We start from the raw sequence: 21,523 nt of genomic DNA on the forward strand, positions 1-21,523 counted from the left end.
CAATAACAAGTATATTATGGTTAAAGATAGAAACTTCTACTTGCAAGGTAAATATGTCTTGGGAATGTAATATAAACATGGTGACTATAGTTAACAATAGTGTACATTTGTTTGTTGTTAAAAGAGCAGATCTTAAAAGTTCTCTTCACAAGAAAAAAATTAGTAACTACATAAAGTTATTTATGTTAACTAAACTTATTGTGGTTATCATTTTGCGAAATATATGTATATCAAACAATTATGTTGTACACCTGGGACTAATACAATGTGATATGTCAACTATGTATCAACAAAATGAGAAAAAGTTAATTATTCAGGAAGTATGTAGCCATAGCACTCTCTAATAGCACCTTCCCGTTTGGAGTAGATAATTTGCAAAGGGCCTTTTACATTCCTGATCCTCTCTACTTATATAATACCTTGCTGAGATTTTGTCACTGTATTTACACTTATGCATGTAAAATTCAGAATGCATTGCAAGTCTTTAATAAAGTGTTGTCTATGCTCTAGTGATTTATTGATTTTTGTGTCCTAAGAAGGAGGTGAATTCTATTTTTACAGATGTTCAGCCTGGCACACATGAAGAATCAATGCCCATGACCTCATAACTTGGGTCACACTCTTATTTTTTCCAGGTACAATACTCTTTCAACCATACTTCTGTGTTTTGTTTTCTGGAATGTAGCAACAAATCCAAGAAATTAGCAGATAAACCATGTTTTGTGTAACCTATGACTCATTGAAAGCCACACTCTGTCCTCTCTTGAAGGCCTTTTTAAAAAAAGCATTTAATATGGCTCAAATTAACAACTCAAAACAACAGATGTTGGCAATGATGCAGAGAAAGGGGAACACTTCTGCACTGTTGGTAGGAATGCAAAGGGGTGCAGCCACTCTGGTAAAGAGTATGGGGGTTCCTCAAAAAATTAAGAGTAGAACTACCATATGACCCAGCAATTGTACTACTAGGTATTTATCCAAAGGGTACAGGTGTGCTCTTTTGAAGGGACACATGTACCCCAATGTTTATAGCAGCATTATTGACAATAGCCAAAGTATGGAAGGAGCCCAAATATCCATCGACTGATAAATGTGTAAAGAAGATGTGGTAAAGAAGATATTGCAACAACATGAATGGAACTAGAGTGTATTATGCTAAGCAAAGTAAGTCAGTCAGAGAAAGACAAATATCATATGATTTTACTCATATGTGCAATTTAAGAAACAAAACAGATGAACATAAGGGAAAGGGATGAAAAAATAAAAAGAGAGACAGAGGCAAACAATAAGAGACTCTTAAATACAAAGAACAAACTGATGGTTTCTGGAGGAGAGGTGGGTAGAGGGATGAGCTAAATGAGGGATGAGCTAAATGAGCTAAATGAGGTGGGTAGAGGGATGAGCTTAATGATGGGCATTAAGGAGGGCATTTGTTGGGATGAGCACTGTTTTCTATAAACTGGGTTTATAGAAACCCACTGGGTTCTACTACTAAAACCAATACTACACCGTATGTTAACTAACTTGAATTTAAATAAATAAAACCTTTAAAAAAGCATTTAATTTTAGTCCACTGACTTTGAAGGAGGTCAATTGCCTCTAAGACCTTAGAATATTTTGGCTTGTCTTTATTGTTTTCATCACGATTTCTGCCAGTTTTTGTGCCTGTGTTGGGTTATGACATGGGTCAAGATGCTATTTAATAAATAGGAAATGGGACTCAAAGAATGTTACAATCAATAATTAATTCAACAAATTTTTACATATGCCTCTCACGTGCCTGACACTTTACTGGGTACTGTTCACATTGAGAGGCAAAGTCCTCCTGGAGGTCAGGCTAGTGCAGTTGAAAGACAAACAAAGAGATTAAAAATGGTTATATACCCATGGTTATTTCGGTGATAAAGATAATCAAGGAACCAAGAGAGAATGTAACAGAATATTTTAGCCAGGGTAATAAAAAAATAAAAGCCTCTTTAAAGAAAGTAGGGATTGAGAAAGATGAAAGAAATTATTTTTACAGTACGGCTTTCCAAGGAGTCCAGAGGTCACTATTTGGATCATAAATGAAGAAAGGGCCCAGCAAAATAGTAACAAACCCTACTGGGGTGCCTGGGTGGCTCAGCTGGTTAAGCATCTGACTTCGGCTCAAGGTCATGATCTTGTGGTTTGCAAGTTCAGGCTCTGTGTCAGGCTCTCCCTGTAGATGAGATTAATGAAAAAGGACGTTCATGGTCATCACTTAATGCTTGATGCCCCAGCCTGGCATGTAATAGGTGTTCAATGTATGTTTGGTGATTGAATGAACAATAAATATATAGTCAAAACTATATTGTTTTATTCCATGAATGCTATAGCTTGACAGACATAGGCTCAATTATCAACTCTGGCCATGTTTCTTTGCATAGTTTATGGCTTATATGCAGATTTAAAAATGCATCTGAATTGAATAATATACATATGCACATAAATACATGTAATTATCTTCTGTTTGTTTTACTTCCTTGCCTTTCACATCTGATCTCCAGCCCGCAGGAGTTCATTAGTGTGTGTTGTGAAATGCGGTAATATTCCACTTGTTTTCCACGTAGTACTTAGAAATGACACCATACTATATCATTCTGTTTTTCCATTATTTCCTTTGCTTACCACACGTTGGTAGGGAAACTATCATATTTTAGGATTTAACAGGCATTATCAAAGTCAGTTATAGGTGTATACTTGTATGTTCTGAGTCATCATGTATATGAGGATGCTACTTATGTAGGGAGAAACCTGCTGTCAGGCAACCAAGCCACTCAAAGTGTACCTGCATTTCCAAAGAAAAATACATTAAAATTCACAAAACATATTTATTAGAACCAGTCTGCAAAAACTGTCTTCCCAAAGTGTACTGCAAAACTTGGAAAAACTGATAACCTTTGGTTCTTTAAACAGAATTCTTTTATTTTTATCTTTCAATGGACATTTATTTTGTTCCCTTATCTTGGTTATTTTGAATCACACTGCAATAAACACGAGAGTATAGGTATTGTTTTGAAATCTTATTACAATTCTTTTGAATAAACACTCAGAAGTGGGATTACCAGAATATACGGTAGTTCTATTTGTCATTTTTTGAGGAACCTGTATATTGTTTCCCAAGATGACTGCACAAATGCACATTCCCATCAATAATATAACAGTTTCCTTTGCTTTACATCCTCACAAACATTTCTTAAATATTGACTTTTTCAAGCCTTCTAGCAAGCCCAAGATGACATTTCACTATGGCTTTCTTTTTCTTTTTTCTTTTTGTATTTCCTCCCATATTTTGTGTTATCTTTAAGTTTTTATTTAAATTTCAGTTAGAGTGCACTTTCAAGAAATGATAGACGGAAGAGCCAAGATGGCGGAATAGCGTGGAAGTTTTTTGTGTGCCTCACATCCATGCAATATAGCCAGACCAAAACTAAGTCATCCTACACACCTAGAAAACTGACTGGAGGATTAACACAACAATCTGCACAGCCTGAACTACAGAATTCAGCAGGTATGCAGCACGAAGAAGTGAACTTGGGGAGTGAGAAGGTACAGGAAGGGAGGTGCTTTAGTGAATGGAGAGAGGATGGAGATGGGGTTGGGGGGGGGAGAGAATACAGAAAATCACCTCTCCCCAAAAGCAGCTGGAGAGAAAGTGGAAAATTGGAAACAGCTGCAGTGACTAAAATAAAAAGGGAGAAAGGAGAAAGGAGAGGGTTTAAATTCCATTAAGACTGTAAACAAGGGGACAGCAGTCTGCAACTCCACAGCTCAATACCTGGCGGTGCTCTGGTAGGAAGGGCAAATCCCCAGGAGCAGAATGGGGTCTGGGAGGTTCTCAGGCCACAGGGGGAAAAGCGGTTCCACTGCTGGAAGGACATTCCGTTGAGACTGTTGAAGCCACCTGGCCCCAGCGGACCCCAGAAAATGGCCACATTCGCTAGTGCTGGAACAAGGTCATTAAGGGTGAAGCCTGGTGCCAGATGTGTGTTGTGATTTTCCATAATCCCTCAAACACTGCTGCTACATTATCTCATGAACTTTTTCTGGGGCAGGCTGGCATCTGGCCGCAGTTTTGGGGCACCGGCAGCAGCAGGGTCCAGCAAGTGTTCCTGGGTGCAGCCAAAATTTGGCCATGGCTCATTTGGCCGTTGTTCGGTGAGACCCTCTAGCACAGGGGCAGAACGGGTCAAAGCCGCAGTCCTTCGGAAATAAGGGGCCAGAGAAAACAGCCACATCTGAGACAAAACTTGGGAGAAGGTACTGCCTGGGGCCTGGTCATGGAGAGTGAAAAAGCGGGGAGTGGATGAAAGCTGAAGACAGAGGACGGGTACGTGATTGCTGATCCGGGAAAACAGAATAGGTAGCTGGGTGGTGCCATTTTCACCACTCCCGCGCATGTGCATACGCATCTACAAGCGTGGCAACAATCTGCCCCAGTAGGCTAGCAGCGACATCTAGTGGAGAGCAGAGCCGTTACACTGAGCTCCGTCCACCTGGGCCAACTTCACTTTCAAGAACACAAGTCTCACCGCCGGCTTAGTTTGTGGACTATAAAGTGCTACATAGACTGACTTCTAGGGGAAAATGAAATAATTTCAGTCCTACTTCAATCTGTTAGCAGGTCCATCTATTCAATTTTCTTTCTTCTCTTTTTTTCTCTTTTACACTTCTTTTCTTTTTCTTGAATACAGAAAGAGAAAAACCTCATTTTTATTTTCAATTTTTATTAAAAATATTTTTCTTTAATTTTTATTACCATATTTTTACTTTTGTGTAAATTTTTCAAATTCTACTTTACTTCCATCATTTTATTTTAATCTACTTCAGTGTATTCACCTTTTCAAATTTTCACACAATTTCCTTTTTTTTCTTTTTTTCTCTTCTTTTTTCTTTTTTGTTTCTTTTCCTTTTCTTGAATGCAGAAAGAGAAAAACTTCATTTTTAATTTCAATTTCTATTAAAAATATTTTTCTTTAATTTTTTTGATATTTTTTGTTTTATGTAAATTTTTTCAAATTCTATTTACTTCCATCACTTTATTTTAGTCTACTACAGTGTAATCACTTTTTCAAATTTTCAAACGATTTCCTTTTTTTTCTTTTTTTAAATCTATTTTCTCTCTTTTGTTTCTTTTCTTGAATATAGAAAAAGAAAATATTCATATTCATTTTTAATTTTTTTAATTTTCTTTAATTTTTCTACCTTATTATTTACTTTTTCATATATTTTTTCAAATTCTATTTTACTCCCATCATCTCATTTTCATCTACTTCAGTGTATTCGTTCTTCAAATTCTCAAACCGTTTCCTTTTTTTAATTTTTTAATTTTTCTCTTCCCCCCCCTTTTTTTTCTTTATTTTTTCTTTTTCTCTAATCTGTCAAATCACTTTCAACACTGAGACAAAACACACATAGAATTTAGCATCATTTATTTGATTTTTGTGTGTATGTGTGTGTTTTTAATTTTTTAATTTTAATATTTCTTTAATTTTAATATTTTGTCATTTTAATTTTTCTACCTCATGAATTCCTTTTCTCCCTTCAAAATGACAAAACGAAGGCATTCACTCCCCAAAAAAGAGCATGAAGAAATGACAGCCAGGGATTTAACCAACACAGATACAAGCAAGATGTCTGAAACAAAATTTAGAATCACGATAATAAGAATACTAGCTGGAGTCAAAACTGGATTAGACTCCCTTTCTGCAGAGATAAAAGAAGTAAAAAAATAGCCAGAATGAAATTCAAATGCTATAACTGAGCTGCAATCATGGATGGATGCAGTGGTGGCAAGGATGGATGAGACAGAACAGAGAATCAGCGATATAGAGGACAAACTTATAGAGAATAATGAAGCAGAAAAAAAGAGAGATTAAGGCAAAAGAGCACAATTTAAGAATTAGAGAAATCAGTGACTCATTAAAAAGGAACAACATCAGAATCATAAGAGTCCCAGAAGAGGAAAAGAGGAAATAGGGGTAGAAGGGTTATGTGAGCAAATCATAACAGAAAAGTTTCCTAACCTGGGGAAAGACACAGACATCAAAACCCAGGAAGCACAAAGGTCCCCCATTAGATTCAACAAAAACCGGCCATAAACAAGGCATATTATAGTCAAATTCACAAAATACTCAGGCAAGGAGAGAATCATGAAAGCAGCAAGGGAAAAAAGTCCTTAACCTACTAGGGAAGACAGATCAGGTTTGCAGCAGACCTATCCACAGAAACTTGGCAGGCCAGAAAGCAGTGGCAGGATATATTCAATGAGCTGAATCAGAAAAATATGCAGCCAAGAATTCTTTATCCAGAAGGCTGTCATTCAAAATAGAAGGAGAGATCAAAATTTTCCCAGACAAATGAAAATTAAAGGAGTTTGTAACCACTAAACCAGCCCTGCAAGAAATTTCAAGGGGGACTCTCTGAGGGGAGAAAAGATGAATTTATATATATATATATATATATATATATATATATATATATATATATATATATATATATATAAAGTAACAAAGATTAGAAAAGACCAGAGAACACCACCAGAAACTCCAACTCTACAAGTATCATAATGGCAATAAATTCATATGTTTCAGTACTCACTGTAAATGTCAATGGACTCAATGCTCCAGTCAAAAGACATAGGGTAACAGAATGGATAAGAAAACAATATCCTTCGATATGCTGTTTACAAGAGAACCACTTTAGACCTAAAGACACCTTCAGATTGAAAATAAGGGGATGGAGAACCATCTATCATGCTAATGGTCAACAAAAGAAAGCCAAAGTAGCCACACTTATATCAGACAATCTAGACTTTAAAATAAGGACTGTATCAAGGGATGCAGAAGGGCATTATATCATAATCAAGGGGTCTATCCACCAAGAAGACCTAACAATTGTAAACATTTATGCGCCAAATGTGAGAGCACCCAAATATATAAATCAATTAATCACAAACATTAAGAAACTCATCGATAGTAATACCTTAATAGTAGGAGACTTCAACATCCCACTCACAGCAATGGACAGATCATCTAATCAAAAAATCCACAAGGAAACAATGGCTTTGAATGACACACTGGACCTGATGACCTTAACAGATATATTCAGAACATTTCATCCTAAAGCAGCAGAATATACATTCTTCTCCAGTGCACATGGAACGTTCTCCAGAATAGACCATATACTGGGACACAAACCAGCCCTAAGTAAGTACAAAAAGATCAAGATCATACCATGCATATTTTCAGACCACAACGCTATAAAACTCAAATCAACCACAAGAAAAAAATTGGAAAGGTAACAAATACTTGGAGACTGAAGAATGTCATACCAAAGAATGAATGGGCTAATCAAGAAATTAAAGAGGAAATTAAAAAGTATATGGAGGTCAATGAAAATGATAACACCACAACCCAAAACCTCTGGGACACAGCAAAGGTGGTCATAAGAGGAAAGTATAAAGCAATCCAGGAAGAAAGATCTCAGATACACAACCTAACCTTACGCCTTAAGGAGCTGGGAAAAAGAACAGCAAATAAAACCCAAAACCAGCAGAAGACTGGAAATAACAAAGATGAGAGCAAAAATTAATGCTATCAAAACCAAAAAAGCAGTAGAACTGATCAATAAAACCAGAAGCTGGTTCTTCAAAAGAATTAACAAAATTGATAAACCACTAGCCAGTTTGATGAAAAAGAAAAAGGAAAGGACTCAAATAAATAAAACCAAGAATGAAAGAGGAGAGATCACAACCAGCACAGTAGAAATAAAAACAATAAGAGAATATTATGAGAAATTATATGCCAATAAAATGGGCAATCTGGAAAAAGTGGACAAATTCCTAGAAACGTATACATTACCAAAACTGAAACAGGAAGAAATAGAAAATTTGAACAGACCCATAACCAGTAAGGAAATCGAATTAGTAATCAAAAATCTGCCAAAAAACAAGAGTCCAGGGCCAGATGGCTTTCTAGGGGAATTCTACCAAACATTTAAGGAAGAGTTAACACCTATTCTCTTGAAACTGTTCCAAAAAATAGAAATGGAAGGAAAACTTCCAAACTCTTTCTATGAAGCCAGCATTACCTTGATTCCAAAACCAGAGACCCCATGAAAAAAGAGAACTATAGACCAATTTCCCTGATGAACATGGATGCAAAAATCCTCAACAAGATATTAGCCAATCGGCTCCAACAATACATTAAAAAAATTATTCACCACGACCAAGTGGGATTTATACCTGTGATGCAGGGCTGGTTCAATATCTGCAAAACAATTAGCGTGATTCATCACATCAATAAAAGAAAGGACATGAATCATATGATCCTCTCAATAGATGCAGAGAAAGCATTTGACAAAATACAGCATCCTTTCTTGATAATAACCCTCAAGAAAGTAGGGATATAAGGAACATACCTCGAGATCATAAAAGCCAGCTATGAACGACCCAACACTAATATCATCCTCACTGGGGAAAAACTGAGTGCTTTTCCTAACGTCAGGAATGAGACAGGGATGTCCACTCTCATCACTGTCATTCAACATTGTATTTGAAGTCTTAGCCTCTGCAGTCAGACAACACAAAGAAATAAAAGGCATCCAAATCAGCCAGGAGGAGGTCACACTTTCACTCTTTGCAGATGGCATGATATTCTATATGGAAAACCCCAAAGATTCCACCAAAAAACTGCTAGAACTGATTCATGAATTCAGCAGAGTCTCAGGATATAAAATCAATGCACAGAAATTGGTTGCATTCCTATACACCAACAATGTAGAAACAGAGAAATCAAGGACTCAATCCCATTTACAATTGCACCAAAAACCATAAAATACCTAGGAATAAATCTAACCAAAGAGGTGACAAATCTATACACTGAAAACTATAGAAAGCTTAGGAAAGAAGTTGAAGAAGATACAAAAAAATGGAAAAAGATTCCATGCTACTGGATAGGAAGAATAAATATTGTTAAAATGTCGATACTACCCAAAGCAATCTTCATATTCAATGCAATCCCTATCAAAATAACACCAGCATTCTTCACAGAGCTAGAACAAATAATCCTGAAATTTGTAAGGAACCAGATAAGACCCCGAATAGCCAAAGCGATCTTGAAAAAGAAAACCAAAGCAGGAGGGATCATAATCCCAGACTTCAAGCTATGTTACAAAGCTGTAATCATCATGACAGTATGGTACTGGCACAAGAACACTCATGTCAATGGAACAGAATAGAGAACCCAGAAATGGACCCACAAATGTATGGGCAACTAATCTTTGACAAAGCAGGAAAGAATATCCAATGGAATAAAGACAGTCTCTTCAGCAAGTGGTGCTGGGAATACTGGACAGCGACATGCAGAAGAATGAACCTGGACCACTTTCTTACACCATCCACAAAAATAAACTCAAAATGGATGAAAGACCTCAATGTAAGACAGGAAGCCATTAAAATCCTCGAGGAGAAAGCAGGCAAAAACCTCTTTGATCTTGCCCGCAGCAACTTCTTACTCAACACGTCTCTGGAGGCAAGGGAACCAAAGCAAAAATGAACTATTGGGACCTCATCAAAATAAAAAGCTTCTGCACAGCGAAGGAAACAATCAGCAAAACTAAAGGGCAACCGACAGAATGGGAGAAGATATTTGCAAACGACATATTAGATAAAGGGTTAGTATCCAAAATCTATAAAGAACTTATCAAACTCAACACCCAAAAAACAAAGAATATAGTGAAGAAATGGGCAAAAAACATGAATAGACACTTCTCCGAGGAAGACATCCAGATGGCCAACTGACACATGAAAAAATGATCCACATCACTCATCATCAGGGAAATACAAATCAAAACCACAATGAGATCCCACCTTATACCTGTCAGAATGGCTAACATTAACAACTCAGGCAACAACAGATGTTGGTGAGGATTCGGAGAAAGAGGATCTCTTTTTCATTGTTGGTGGGAATGCAAGCTGGTGCAGCTACTCTGGAAAACAGTATGGAGGTTCCTCAAAAAACTAAAAATAGAACTACCCTACAACCCAGCAATTGCACTACTAGGAATTTATCCAAAGGATACAGGTGTGCTGTTTTGAAGGGACACATGCACCCCCATGTTTATAGCAGCACTATCAACAATAGCCAAAGTATGGAAAGCCCAAATGTCCATCGATAAATGAGTGGATAAAGAAGATGTGGTATATATATCTATAATGGAGTATTACTCAGCAATCAAAAAGAATGAAATCTTTCCATTTGCAACTACGTGGATGGAACTGGAGGGTATTATGCTAAGTGAAGTTAGTTAGTCAGAGAAAGACAAAAATCATAGGACTTCACTCATATGAGGACTTTAAGAGACAAAACAGATGAACACAAGGGAAGGGAAGCCAAAAGAATATAAAAACAGGGAGGGCGACAAATCATGAGAGACTCATAAATATGGAGAACAAACAGAGGGTTACTGGAGGGGTTGTGGGAGGGGGGATGGCTAAATGGGTAAGAGGCACTAAGGAATCTACTCCTGAAATCAGTGTTGCACTATATGCTAATTTGGATGTAAATTAAAAATAAAATTGAAAATAAAATTAAAAAAACAAAAAGAATCAACAAAAAAAGAAATATAAATAAATAAATAAATAAATAAATAAATAAATAAATTGCAGTTAGCATGCAGTGTAATATTAGTTTTAAATGTGCAATATAGCGATTCTACACTTCCATACAATTTCCGGTGCTCATCACAGTGCACTCCTTAATCTCCATCACCTATTTCACCCATCCCCCAACCAACTTACCCTCCAATAACCATCACTGTGTTCTCTATAGTTAAAAGTCTGTTTCTTGGTTTGTCTCTCTCTCTCTCTCTCTTTTTTCATGTGCCCCTTTCTTCTGTCTCTTAAATTCCACATATAAGTGAAATCATATGCTATTTGTCTGTCGTAGACTCTGGGTCTAGAGTTCTTTCTTGTCCAGCAAGAAAGCAGGACACAGGATTAAAATGTGAGAGATGGCTAATGTCTGGGAGAAGACAAGAGTCCCGATTAAAGGTACTTGCTCCATTTTTATTAGGATCAGAAGGCTTACAAACAAGGTGATGGATGTGCACCAAGAGACAATAAAACTGTGAACATTAACTCAGGGGGGTGATGGAATGGAGGTTTTGAAAATATGCAGCGCTAGGGGTTTGGGTTAATATAAAACAAAACCCTGGCACTGGGTAGAAGGTTGTTTATAGCAGGTTGTTTACCTCTGTTTACCTAAACTGGCCTAAGGGACAAGAAAGACAGAGCTTGCCACCTCAGGGTCAACAAGGCACCTTTCTGTTGTTAATTAGCTCCATTCTGGGCACCTTCCCCATCAGTGGTCTATAGCCTATTTACCTGTTTACCTACATTGGTCCTTCCTTCCTGTGAAAGCAGCTTTCTGTTATTGTACTAAGCTGGGGGGTGGGGAGGGGGGGAGGTGGGATATCTGCCTTGAATACCTAATCTTGTTTACCTCATATACCTTTGTACTATATTGGGGCCTTGCCTGCTGTCTCTACACTGGGGCCTTTGCCCTGCCCTCTCTATACCTATTCACCTATTCTTGTTTACCCAAACTTGGGTGTGAGCATCCTATGGCTTTCTAATTCTCTATGCCTTGTTAACCCATCAGTGCAGGCTCAGGGAATTCCAAAGCTTATTCCCCACATTTGTCTTTCTCTGACTGACTTCATTTAACATTATACTCTGTAACTTCATCCATATTGTTCCAACTGGCAAGATTCTATTCCTTTTATTGCATAGTTTTACAAAATATTATCAGAATATTATTCAAGAATACTTTCTAAATCATTTTGTCTTCATTTTGTCTGGAACAATAAATGTATGAAAAATTTTGAGGGAAAAATGCAAAACTCCTATCCTACTGAATGACATTACTCTGTCTACATGAAACGACTCAGACTTTGGAGGACACAAGTATAGTTAAAAACCACCTGTTCTATTCAGAAGATCTCTTACCTAAAACATGTGCTAAAGCTTTCTGACGCCCCAGTTTCTCAAGCTCTAATGAGGACCTAAGAAACCAACCACAAATGAGGACTAAAATATTCACTGAGATGTTAATGAAACCTTTACCACAGTGTGTATGATATAGCAAATCCTCACCAAATGGATGAAATAGCATTACTATTATGAAATAAATATTCTGTATTAATGAGTGCTTCAAAAATTATATTAGCATAAATTTAAAATTTATATTAGCATAAAAATAAAAATAACACAACTGCATGCTCAGGAAGGAAAATACACACACACACACACACACACACACACACATCACAAATTAGCAAGAACAACCTCAAATGTCAATTCTACCCCTTACAGACTACTGTTCTTTAGCATAATGTTTATTCTGTGAGTATAAGGATGGGTGGCAGAATTCCTAAGAGGGTCCTGTTAAGATCCCTAATCTTTGCCCTGATCCCAGGAATCTCTGCATATGATGAAATACCACTCATATGATTATGTTACACTATGAGGCACAGTTAACCTTCAAAGAGACATGAACCTAGATGAGCTGGTGGGTCCCAAGCTTTCTCCAGCTGAGAGCAGAAGAGTCAGAGAGGCTGGAAATATGGGAAGGGCTAGACAAGTCCCTGCTAGTCTGAAGCTGGAGGGACCACAAAAGGAAAGCAGGGAAGACCTAAGGAGCTGAGAGAGGCAGCTGGCTGACAGCTCCTGGGGAACCAGGCACCACAGCCCTACAACCACAAGGACTGAATTTCCTCAAACACACCAGTGAGCTTGGAAACGAGTCTTCCCCACAACCTCCAGAAAGAAGCCAGGCCCTGCCAACATGTTGATTTCAGCCTTGTGAGACCCTGAGCAGATAATCAGACCACGATGGATCCAGACCCAAGGCCCAGGGAAAATGAGAGGTGGTACCTTCGTGTGGTTAGGACTTACTAGCTTTGTGGTTATTTGTTATGCAGCAGTAGAAACTGACTACAGGAGCATGTTCATCTTTAAAATAATGGAAACAACCATATTTTACTTGAGTGCATATCTATACTAACAGAGATATCAGAGATGACAATTCTGGAAAGAACATAGTGTGCTTCCTCCTACACTGTGGAAGTTCAATCAATGATATTTGTTATCAGGACTATTCCACAAGTGGAATTATGCTGGCTATCAAAACAGAATCATTTAAACATGACCAAGAGCCTCAATTAACATTTTAATTGAAATAAAATCCCAATTTAAGCTAGTCCCCCCTCCTGAGGTATGCTAAATAATGAATGCTAAGCTTAGATCATATGGAAGACGTTATTACAGAGAAGGACAATAAATACTGAATACTTTGGTAATCAAAGAAAAATTAAACAATATATCAGAGTTCCTCAGTTGTGAGCAACAGACCTAGGAAATTCACCAGAAGTATATTGGGTAGCTCGGAGCATCAGCTAGACAAGAACCAAGAAAACTCTGGGCATAGCAGAGACCATTTGTTTACTCAGGAGACCTTGGCCAGAATGAATGAGCTCCAATCATTTCCCTGCCATTGTGTCATTCTCCTGACCTCTCCAAATCCAAGTAGAAGTAGTTCAAGTTTAGTTCATATGCTGTTAACTTGCTATAGGAAGGCAGGGACCTGAGTTACAATCCTATCATGACTGTTATCTATAGGTAAGAGATAAATCTCCAAAAGGAAATCAGGTATCTACTATTGTAGACATAAATAGAGCGAATGGATGTCTGTAAGGGAGAAACAACTACGAATTATAGGAAAAAATTGCAACATATGACACTCCACCAAATATCATACTTAAATCATATCACTATCATTTCCATACAGTGAAAAATGGAATAAAATCATAATTTTTAAAAATATGCTCCAAAAAATTACCACTCTTATTACTGTTGCTTGCCAAACTCTGTGTTAAGTCACACACGTGCATATGTATGCATATTTCCAATGATGAAACATTATTCATCCTTCGGACAAGCCTTGCATCCACGGAAACAGAGCCAGAGTGGATACTTGAACATAGGCCTGTTGAACTATAATGGGCAGAGCATAAAGAATATTGTTTTCACCACAAATTTATTGTTCAATCCACTAACACATTGGGCACCCATTATGTGCTGGGCTATGGAGGCATGGATAAAGCAGTGAACGTAAACATCCTTCTCTTGTGAATCTCATGCGCTGCAAGGAGAGACACAAAATAATGAAACAAGTAAATAGACAATAATGAGTATGTATAAGTATTTCAAAAAATATGAAAGAAAAAAGGGGAAATTTTTGGAATATGATAGGAGCAGAGAATTGTTTTAGTGTAAGAGGTCCAAATGGCCTCTTCAATGGCATCACATTTGAGCAGAGATGCAGAGGAGGTAAAGACTGACCCGCAACACTGCCCCAGGATGAGGAAACAGAAAATGGAAAGGACACATAAGACCCCGAGAATGACTGAAGATATCCCACAGAGGAAGCCTCTGGATGGTGCACAGATCACTGTATGGGAATGTGCCCTAAGGGATGTGGCCCTCTCAAAAACAGCAATCAGACTGTGCTGTTAAAGGCTACGAAGGCAATCTGCTCAGCTTTCTGTTTGGTTTTACATTCATGATGCATGGAGACTCGGAGTGAGGAGGAACTAGACCACAATGAACCCAGCATCAAATGCCTGGAAGATCTTACAGATTGATGAAGCAAAGAGTCACCTGGTGAGAGATAACAAGTATTTCACTCTATGCTCAAAAGTGATCGTTTGCGTCAGCACTCATACCGCTCATAATTAGTCCCTTCTCCCAATAGGCACTATGTGCTATGCAAACTTGCCCATCCCACAACCTGCATATCATAAGGCAATGAGGAAAAATACCTTGAGAGTCAGAACAAATTAGCTCTCAGTCTTTGCCCGCAGCCTTGGAAAACTTGGTTACTTATTTGGGGAGGGCTTTTTTCCTTTTTTGACCTAACTCATGGTATCCATCCTCTGCGGAAAATTTAACCTAAAACACAACTTATTCCTGTTTTCTAGCCCCTTCCTCTTTACAGAGAGTTTTCTGTACCACCCTTTTCTAAAGATACCCTAAATCTCTATGTTGGCTCCTGGACTGGTTTTGTCATAAAAATCACCATGGATATACACTGAATTATTTATTTATTTATTTATTTATTTATTTATTTATTTATTTATTTATCATACTGAATTTTACTTTTGTTTGTTCACAAGCCTCTAACTTCCATGAAGATATTTTCACTCAATATGAATACCACCCAATAAAGTGTCAGGCACATAAGAGGCATATGTAACAATTAGTTGTTAATTAAATGTTGCACCATTAACTGAGTTCCATTCATTCTTAATTAAATGGCATCTTACTGCATTTCATCCTGAGTCATTAGCCATTACAGGCACCATTACTGGCAGAAAGCATGGGGAAGAAATGTGGAAAAAAATAAAGACAAAATTCTAGGCATTAGAAGCTATTTACATTCTTCAAAGTCAGCAGATTAAAATTAAATGCCTCTGGAAGAAGACCTTCAAGAGAAGGCACTAAAATTCTGTATGAGTTTTCAATTTATACAAGACACATGCTCCATCACATCATTCTAGCATTTGTTGCTGTGTTAAAAACAAAACAAAACAAAACAAAACAAAACAAAAACAAAACAGGAGAGTTGCAAGAACATTGTACGCACAGAGAAAAATGTGGGAACAGTAAGAAGTCATGGGCAATCCACTGAGTCTTCTTAGCTATCAGGCCCATCATCTATAAAATGGAAATTAATTCCCTGCTGATGACATAAAAAATCAACAAATAACAATAATAATTACTACCACTTTCTTAAAGATGTGCAATACAGTCCTCACTTTACATTCATGAATCACATGAATACAGTGGCAAAACCTCAACAAGTTGTTACTATGAGCAGAAACTATACCAGGTACACAAGGCCTTTCTCAAACATCTACTCCAACCATGCAGGTGTCATTAGGGAGTGCTATGGTTACATATCACCAGAAAAATACCCTTTATACCATTTTTATTAAAATAATGAAAGGTAAACTTGCAAAGAATTGACAGTTCTCAACATCTTGTAAAGGAAAACAGAGATACTCTTAGGTGTTTTGGTTAAGATTTTTCCACTTATTTCATATATAACAAAGCATATCTCATTTTCCACTATAAAATATATTTTCTAAAGCTTTGGAGTTCTCTAAGCCACTCATTGCACTTTAAAGCTCATCATTTTAGTCCTGTGAATTGAGAAATAAAAACATTGAATGAGAACATCGTGACCTACAGCTGCTGTGTGACTTCTCAATGACACAGTAATAATAAGTGAATCTCAACATAAAAGTAGGACTCCCATCACCCAGCCCATGCTCCTGCATCTTGTGTCTATATCACCTCTCAATCTGTAGTACAAATGACATCTAGTTTACCTACTCAGAAGATTCTTCTTCTCAAACGTCCTCCTGAATGAATCCTTGACCTCTTTGTTTCTCAGGCTGTAGATAAGGGGGTTCAACATGGGGATCACGGCTGTGTAGAACACAGAAACCACTTTATTGATGTCCAGGGAGAAACTAGAACTGGGGCGTACGTAGATAAAGAAGAGTGTCCCATACAGGATGGAGACAGCAGTCAGGTGTGAAGAGCAGGTGGAGAAGGCTTTGCGCCTCCCCTCAGCAGAGCGGATCCTCAAGATAGTGACCACGATGTAAATGTAGGAAACCAGGATGATCACACCACTGAGCACTCCTAGAGCTCCAGCCAAGATGAAAAGTAAAACCTGATTGACCTGAGTGTCTGCACATGCCAGGGAGAGAACAGGAAGAAGGTCACAGAAGAAGTGATTGATGGTATTTGGACCACAGTAAGGCAGGCGAAAGGTGAACGTCGTGTGGGTCATGGTGCTTATAAGACCCATGGTATAAGGCCCTACCACCAGCTGCACACAGATTCGCCGGGACATAATGAGTGTATACAACAAGGGCTTACAGATGGCCATATACCTGTCATATGCCATGGAGGCCAACAGGAAACACTCTGTCACTACAAACTGACCAAAAAACCAGATCTGGGCAGCACAACCCAAGAAAGAGATTACTTTTTTTTTCACAAAGATGTCTGTCAACATCCTGGGACCAATGACAGAAGAGGAGCAGACATCCACAAAGGACAAGTGGCTGAGAAAAAAGTACATGGGAGTGTGGAGCCGAGAATCCATCCAAATGAGGGTGATCATCCCCACATTTCCCAGAAGAGTGACCAGATAAACCAAGAGAAACACCACAAACAGAACAACCTGGTGCTGGAAGCAATTTGTTAAGCCCACAAATAAAAACTCAGTCACCAAAGTTTGATTTCTGAATTCCATTTCTCTGATTTAATCTGTAATGAGAGAAAGATTTTTCATTACAATTAATTTATAATTAAATTGTTTTTAAAAATGAATTTAACTTCTTTGGGGCACCTGGGTAGCTGGGAGTTGGCTAAGTCGTTGGCTAAGTAGTTGACTAAGTAGTTGGCTAAGTGTCTGACTCTTAATTTTGGCTCAGGTCATGATTTCATGGTGCTTGGATTTGAGCACCTAGTCAGGCTCCAAGCTGACAGCATGGACCCTCCTGGGACTCCCTCCCTTGCCTCTCTCTTGGCCCCTCCCTCACTCTCGGGCGTGCACCCTCTCTCTCAAAATAAACAAATCAATGTAAAAAACTGAATTTAACTTCCAACATTTTTCAAGTTCATAGGGTAGACTGAGAGATCACACTCTTGACTTCTACCTCCAAATGGCCATCCTCAGTATTTGCTATCTGTGTGATACTAAACACTGAACCTCTCTCAGCACTTGACTTTATTCCCGATCACAAGATTTTTGAAGAAAATCACAGAAGTTTAGACCGCGATGTGACCTTTGGTGACCTTCTAAAGCAAGTCCTCTAACTGTGCCAGATCCCATTTTTTAAAATTCCTACATTGCACACAGTATCCTTTAAGAAACATCTTCTAGACAAAAAGCATTATGTGAATTTTTATGAACTCAGGCAAATACCTTATCTACCCTAACTGTAGGTTCAGGGTATTAGAAATGTAACTTCTTTGCCGGTTCCTTTAGACTCTAGATAAACAGTCAGCTGTGGTGTGTAAAAGACAGACTTGTGATTCCAAAAAGGAGGGCAAGCTCATACCTGGGAGGATGGCTTCGACCAGGGATTAAAATCTTCCACAGGATCTCCTTGGTGACACCTTACAAACAGCTACATTCCTCCAGCCATTGGTGTGTGTACCCATTAATCTCATCAAAGTCCATCAAATTTGTTAGTTCATCAAAGAATAAACTAGTTCTTAAATATTGAGTAAGTGTTGTAACCAATTAAGTAGTAATAGGAGCTGGGAAAGAAAATCAATAATTTAGGGATGAAAAGGACACACATGAGCATTTATCCCAAAGAAAAGAAAATTTATGCCCACACAAAAGCCTGTAAATTTTGTTGACACAAGCTCTATTCATAATGGCCATATATCTGGAACAAGGCAAATTCCTACCACACATAAATGGTTACACAATCTGGAATGTCCATACCAGGGAATACTATTCCGTCAGAAAGAGGAAAAAATATGATACAGATACAAGCCTGAATGGGTCTCAAGGTCATTACACTGAGTTGAAAAAAGCCCATCTCAAAGTTCAGAACTCTATTTTTACATTATCTTCTCAAAATGGTAAAATTATAGAAAGGAAGAACAGGTTAGTAGTTGTCTGAGATTGGGAAAGGCAGGGAGGGTGAAGGTGCGACTGTAAAGGTGTAGCACAGGGACATCCATGTAGAGATGGAAGAATTCCGTACCTTGATGGTTGAGTTGGTTAAACAAATCTCTCTCCACGTGAAGAAAAATGGTGTAGAGCAATCCACACATCACACCAATCTCCATTTCCTGTATTTGATGCTGCGCTGTAGTTGGTAAGATGTAGCCATTGGGGAAACCTGGGTGAAGGGGATGGGAGCCTCTCTGTACTACCTTTGAAGCTGCTTATGAAAATTTATCTCAGAATAACACTCTTTTATAAAAGAAAAGGGGGGTGAATGAACGGGAAGTGAGAGAAACATGAAGTAAGGGTAATACCCAAATAAAACGGGAAACTGAGGAAGACAAACGCACATTCTGGATGTTGAAATAATCATCATGATTACAACAGCACAATCACACAAAAATACCAATGGGCTGTGCGGCAGGAGAAGTATCGACAGGATTCTAACATTTTTCCCTGGTAAGAAAGCTTGAAAGGGGTTTTGCTTAACAGGAAGTTGAATAACAGGAAGTAATGAAATGAAAACCCACTCCCGTTGTCCCAGAAGCAATGGAGCTTGGAAAGGAAAGGCCTGGTGGGGCAGAATTTAAGAATAGTCAGAAAAGCTATACTGTAGTTAGTGACATGTTTCCAGAGTTTAGTATTTTCTAAACATGCAAAGCCATTGCAGGTCATTTATGTGTGTATTTGCTATTTACTCAAAGAAGATATAAACAAAGTGTTTTCAGTGCCACAGTAGATTTGGGTTATGAAAACATTTTATGAGGATGAAACTAGAATTTCCCCATCTATGATCTCAACCAACTCAAACTATCGTGTGAAAACCATAGTTTCTGACTGTCAAAAAGCATATTGCTTTCTTTTTTCCAACCTTGCTTAACGCAAAAATTCTAGCATAGAGCCATCGTGATCCTAGATATGCGTGTGACTTAGGGTAAGAGCAGCATGGAATTCAGGTCAGCAGATTCAGTGGTTTGTTTTCTACTTCTCAAACTCCATGTAGGGCAAGTGAAGAAATTAAAAGCCAAAGAGGCCAAGGCCTCTTCGTTCCCGTGAGCGTCCCATTCGCCATAAATCTTGCAGCACATTTCACTACCTCTATGCCAAACACAAAATTCAACCGACATGTTCATTCAAGTTAGGTCATTTAAAGCAAGAGACACGGATGGAATGTTTCCCTTGCACCAAATTGTTCTTCGTGGTAAGCTTAGAGACGATGCTTTTCCAGACATCTAAAATCATTTTTTGATATTTTTTGATACCTAGGCTCCTGAAAGCCATTTAGGAATTCACTCAATGTACCCATCTGAAGAAACATCCCTACAGCCGTTGCCTGCTTATGTCATAGTAAGTTATGAAAGTAGCATTCCCTGACATGAAAATGAATTACCCTACAAACGTAGTAGACTGGTCATTCTTCTCAGCTTCTTCAGGTGTCTAGGGAGATAAACAACACAATGATACCATCTTGAAGCCTGGGCATTCCAACAGCGCTTTAAAACGGGGTTCATTGACTCCATTCTGCACAACACATCAGAGAGATTTTTCTAACGGGCTGTGTGTAAATTGGAGCCAAGTCCCTCAGGGCATCAAAAGCTCAGGAGATTGGGCCTATAGAGAAGATATTCAAGTTCTCTCAAGAGAACAGTACTGTGACTTGAATCCATTGTCATTGTACAAAATAAACCTACCTCTCCCTTTGAGACTACCCCCTCACACACTTCCAAATCCCGTTTTGAGCCTTCCCTGTTGCATAATGAGCACCGGCCCTTGGTGCTGTGCAGGTTGGAGAATCTAAAATTAAGCCTGGTCTCAGAAAGTCTGTAATCAGAAGGTGAGTCTGGGCACACAGCAGCACGAGGGACCCCGTGGTCAGTCCATGACTTACGAGGATGGTAGGATCGTTGTGACCAGAGATGTTGAAAAGAGTCTCTTAGTTGTGACTAATCTCAAGGGAAGGAAGCTATAGGCACATAAAAATAAGGTGGATTGGGGTGTTATGCAGCAGAGGAGAGCTATCACTTTGGACAGAATTTTTGAGAGACAAAAGCAGTCGACATTGCAGGTACAAAAATTTCAAATACAAAGGTAGAAGACTGGGTTTGGGATCAAACTTCATAAACACTTCATGAAGCAAAGCAGTTTGAATTTATATCTGTAAGCAGTAAGGAATCCTTCAAGGAATTTCAGAAAACAGGTGACATCTATTTATTCACACACACACAAGAAAAGTTGCCACAGAACGTCAGTCTTGTCACAGGAGAAGTTTACTCTATGCAAGGCATTCTTCAAAGTGCTTTGAGAGTATTAACCCATTTAGTCCTCCTAAGAGCTCAATGGAGGGGATGAATAGAAAGATCTAGATTCTCTTACCTGCCATCACCTCATGCAGTCCACTTGCTATTCTTGGAACAGGCAGAACAGGATTCTACCTCAGAATCTTCCTCTCTTGTCCTTCGGCTCCTGTTGTATATTCCTCCAAGTATCTGTGCAATTTTCTTCAGACTTCTGCTCATCGTGGAGGCCACCTTTAATCATCCTTTGTAAAAGAGTACAGTTCACCACACCCCAACCCTCCTACACTTCCCCTCTTTATCTAGTTTATTTTTCTTCAATCAATTACCGTTACATACCATTGAATTTGTATTGCATCATAGCACTCTATCACAACAAGT

General features: G+C 38.3%; 1 protein-coding gene across 1 annotated transcript; it reads right to left on the reverse strand.

The window, feature by feature from the left end:
- Positions 1–16,404: 16,404 nt before the first annotated feature.
- On the reverse strand, positions 16,405–18,162 carry LOC109245145 (olfactory receptor 1002-like). The gene has a single exon (XM_019412469.2). It carries the CDS (start codon positions 17,412–17,414, stop codon positions 16,473–16,475), a length of 942 nt encoding a protein of 313 aa, XP_019268014.2. The 5' UTR covers positions 17,415–18,162; the 3' UTR covers positions 16,405–16,472.
- Between the last annotated feature and the right edge of the window lie 3,361 nt (positions 18,163–21,523).

This window comes from Panthera pardus, unplaced genomic scaffold (genome assembly GCF_024362965.1).
Source record: "Panthera pardus isolate Hobbes unplaced genomic scaffold, ASM2436296v1 HiC_scaffold_12, whole genome shotgun sequence".
In the NCBI taxonomy this organism is placed as follows: domain Eukaryota; kingdom Metazoa; phylum Chordata; class Mammalia; order Carnivora; family Felidae; genus Panthera; species Panthera pardus.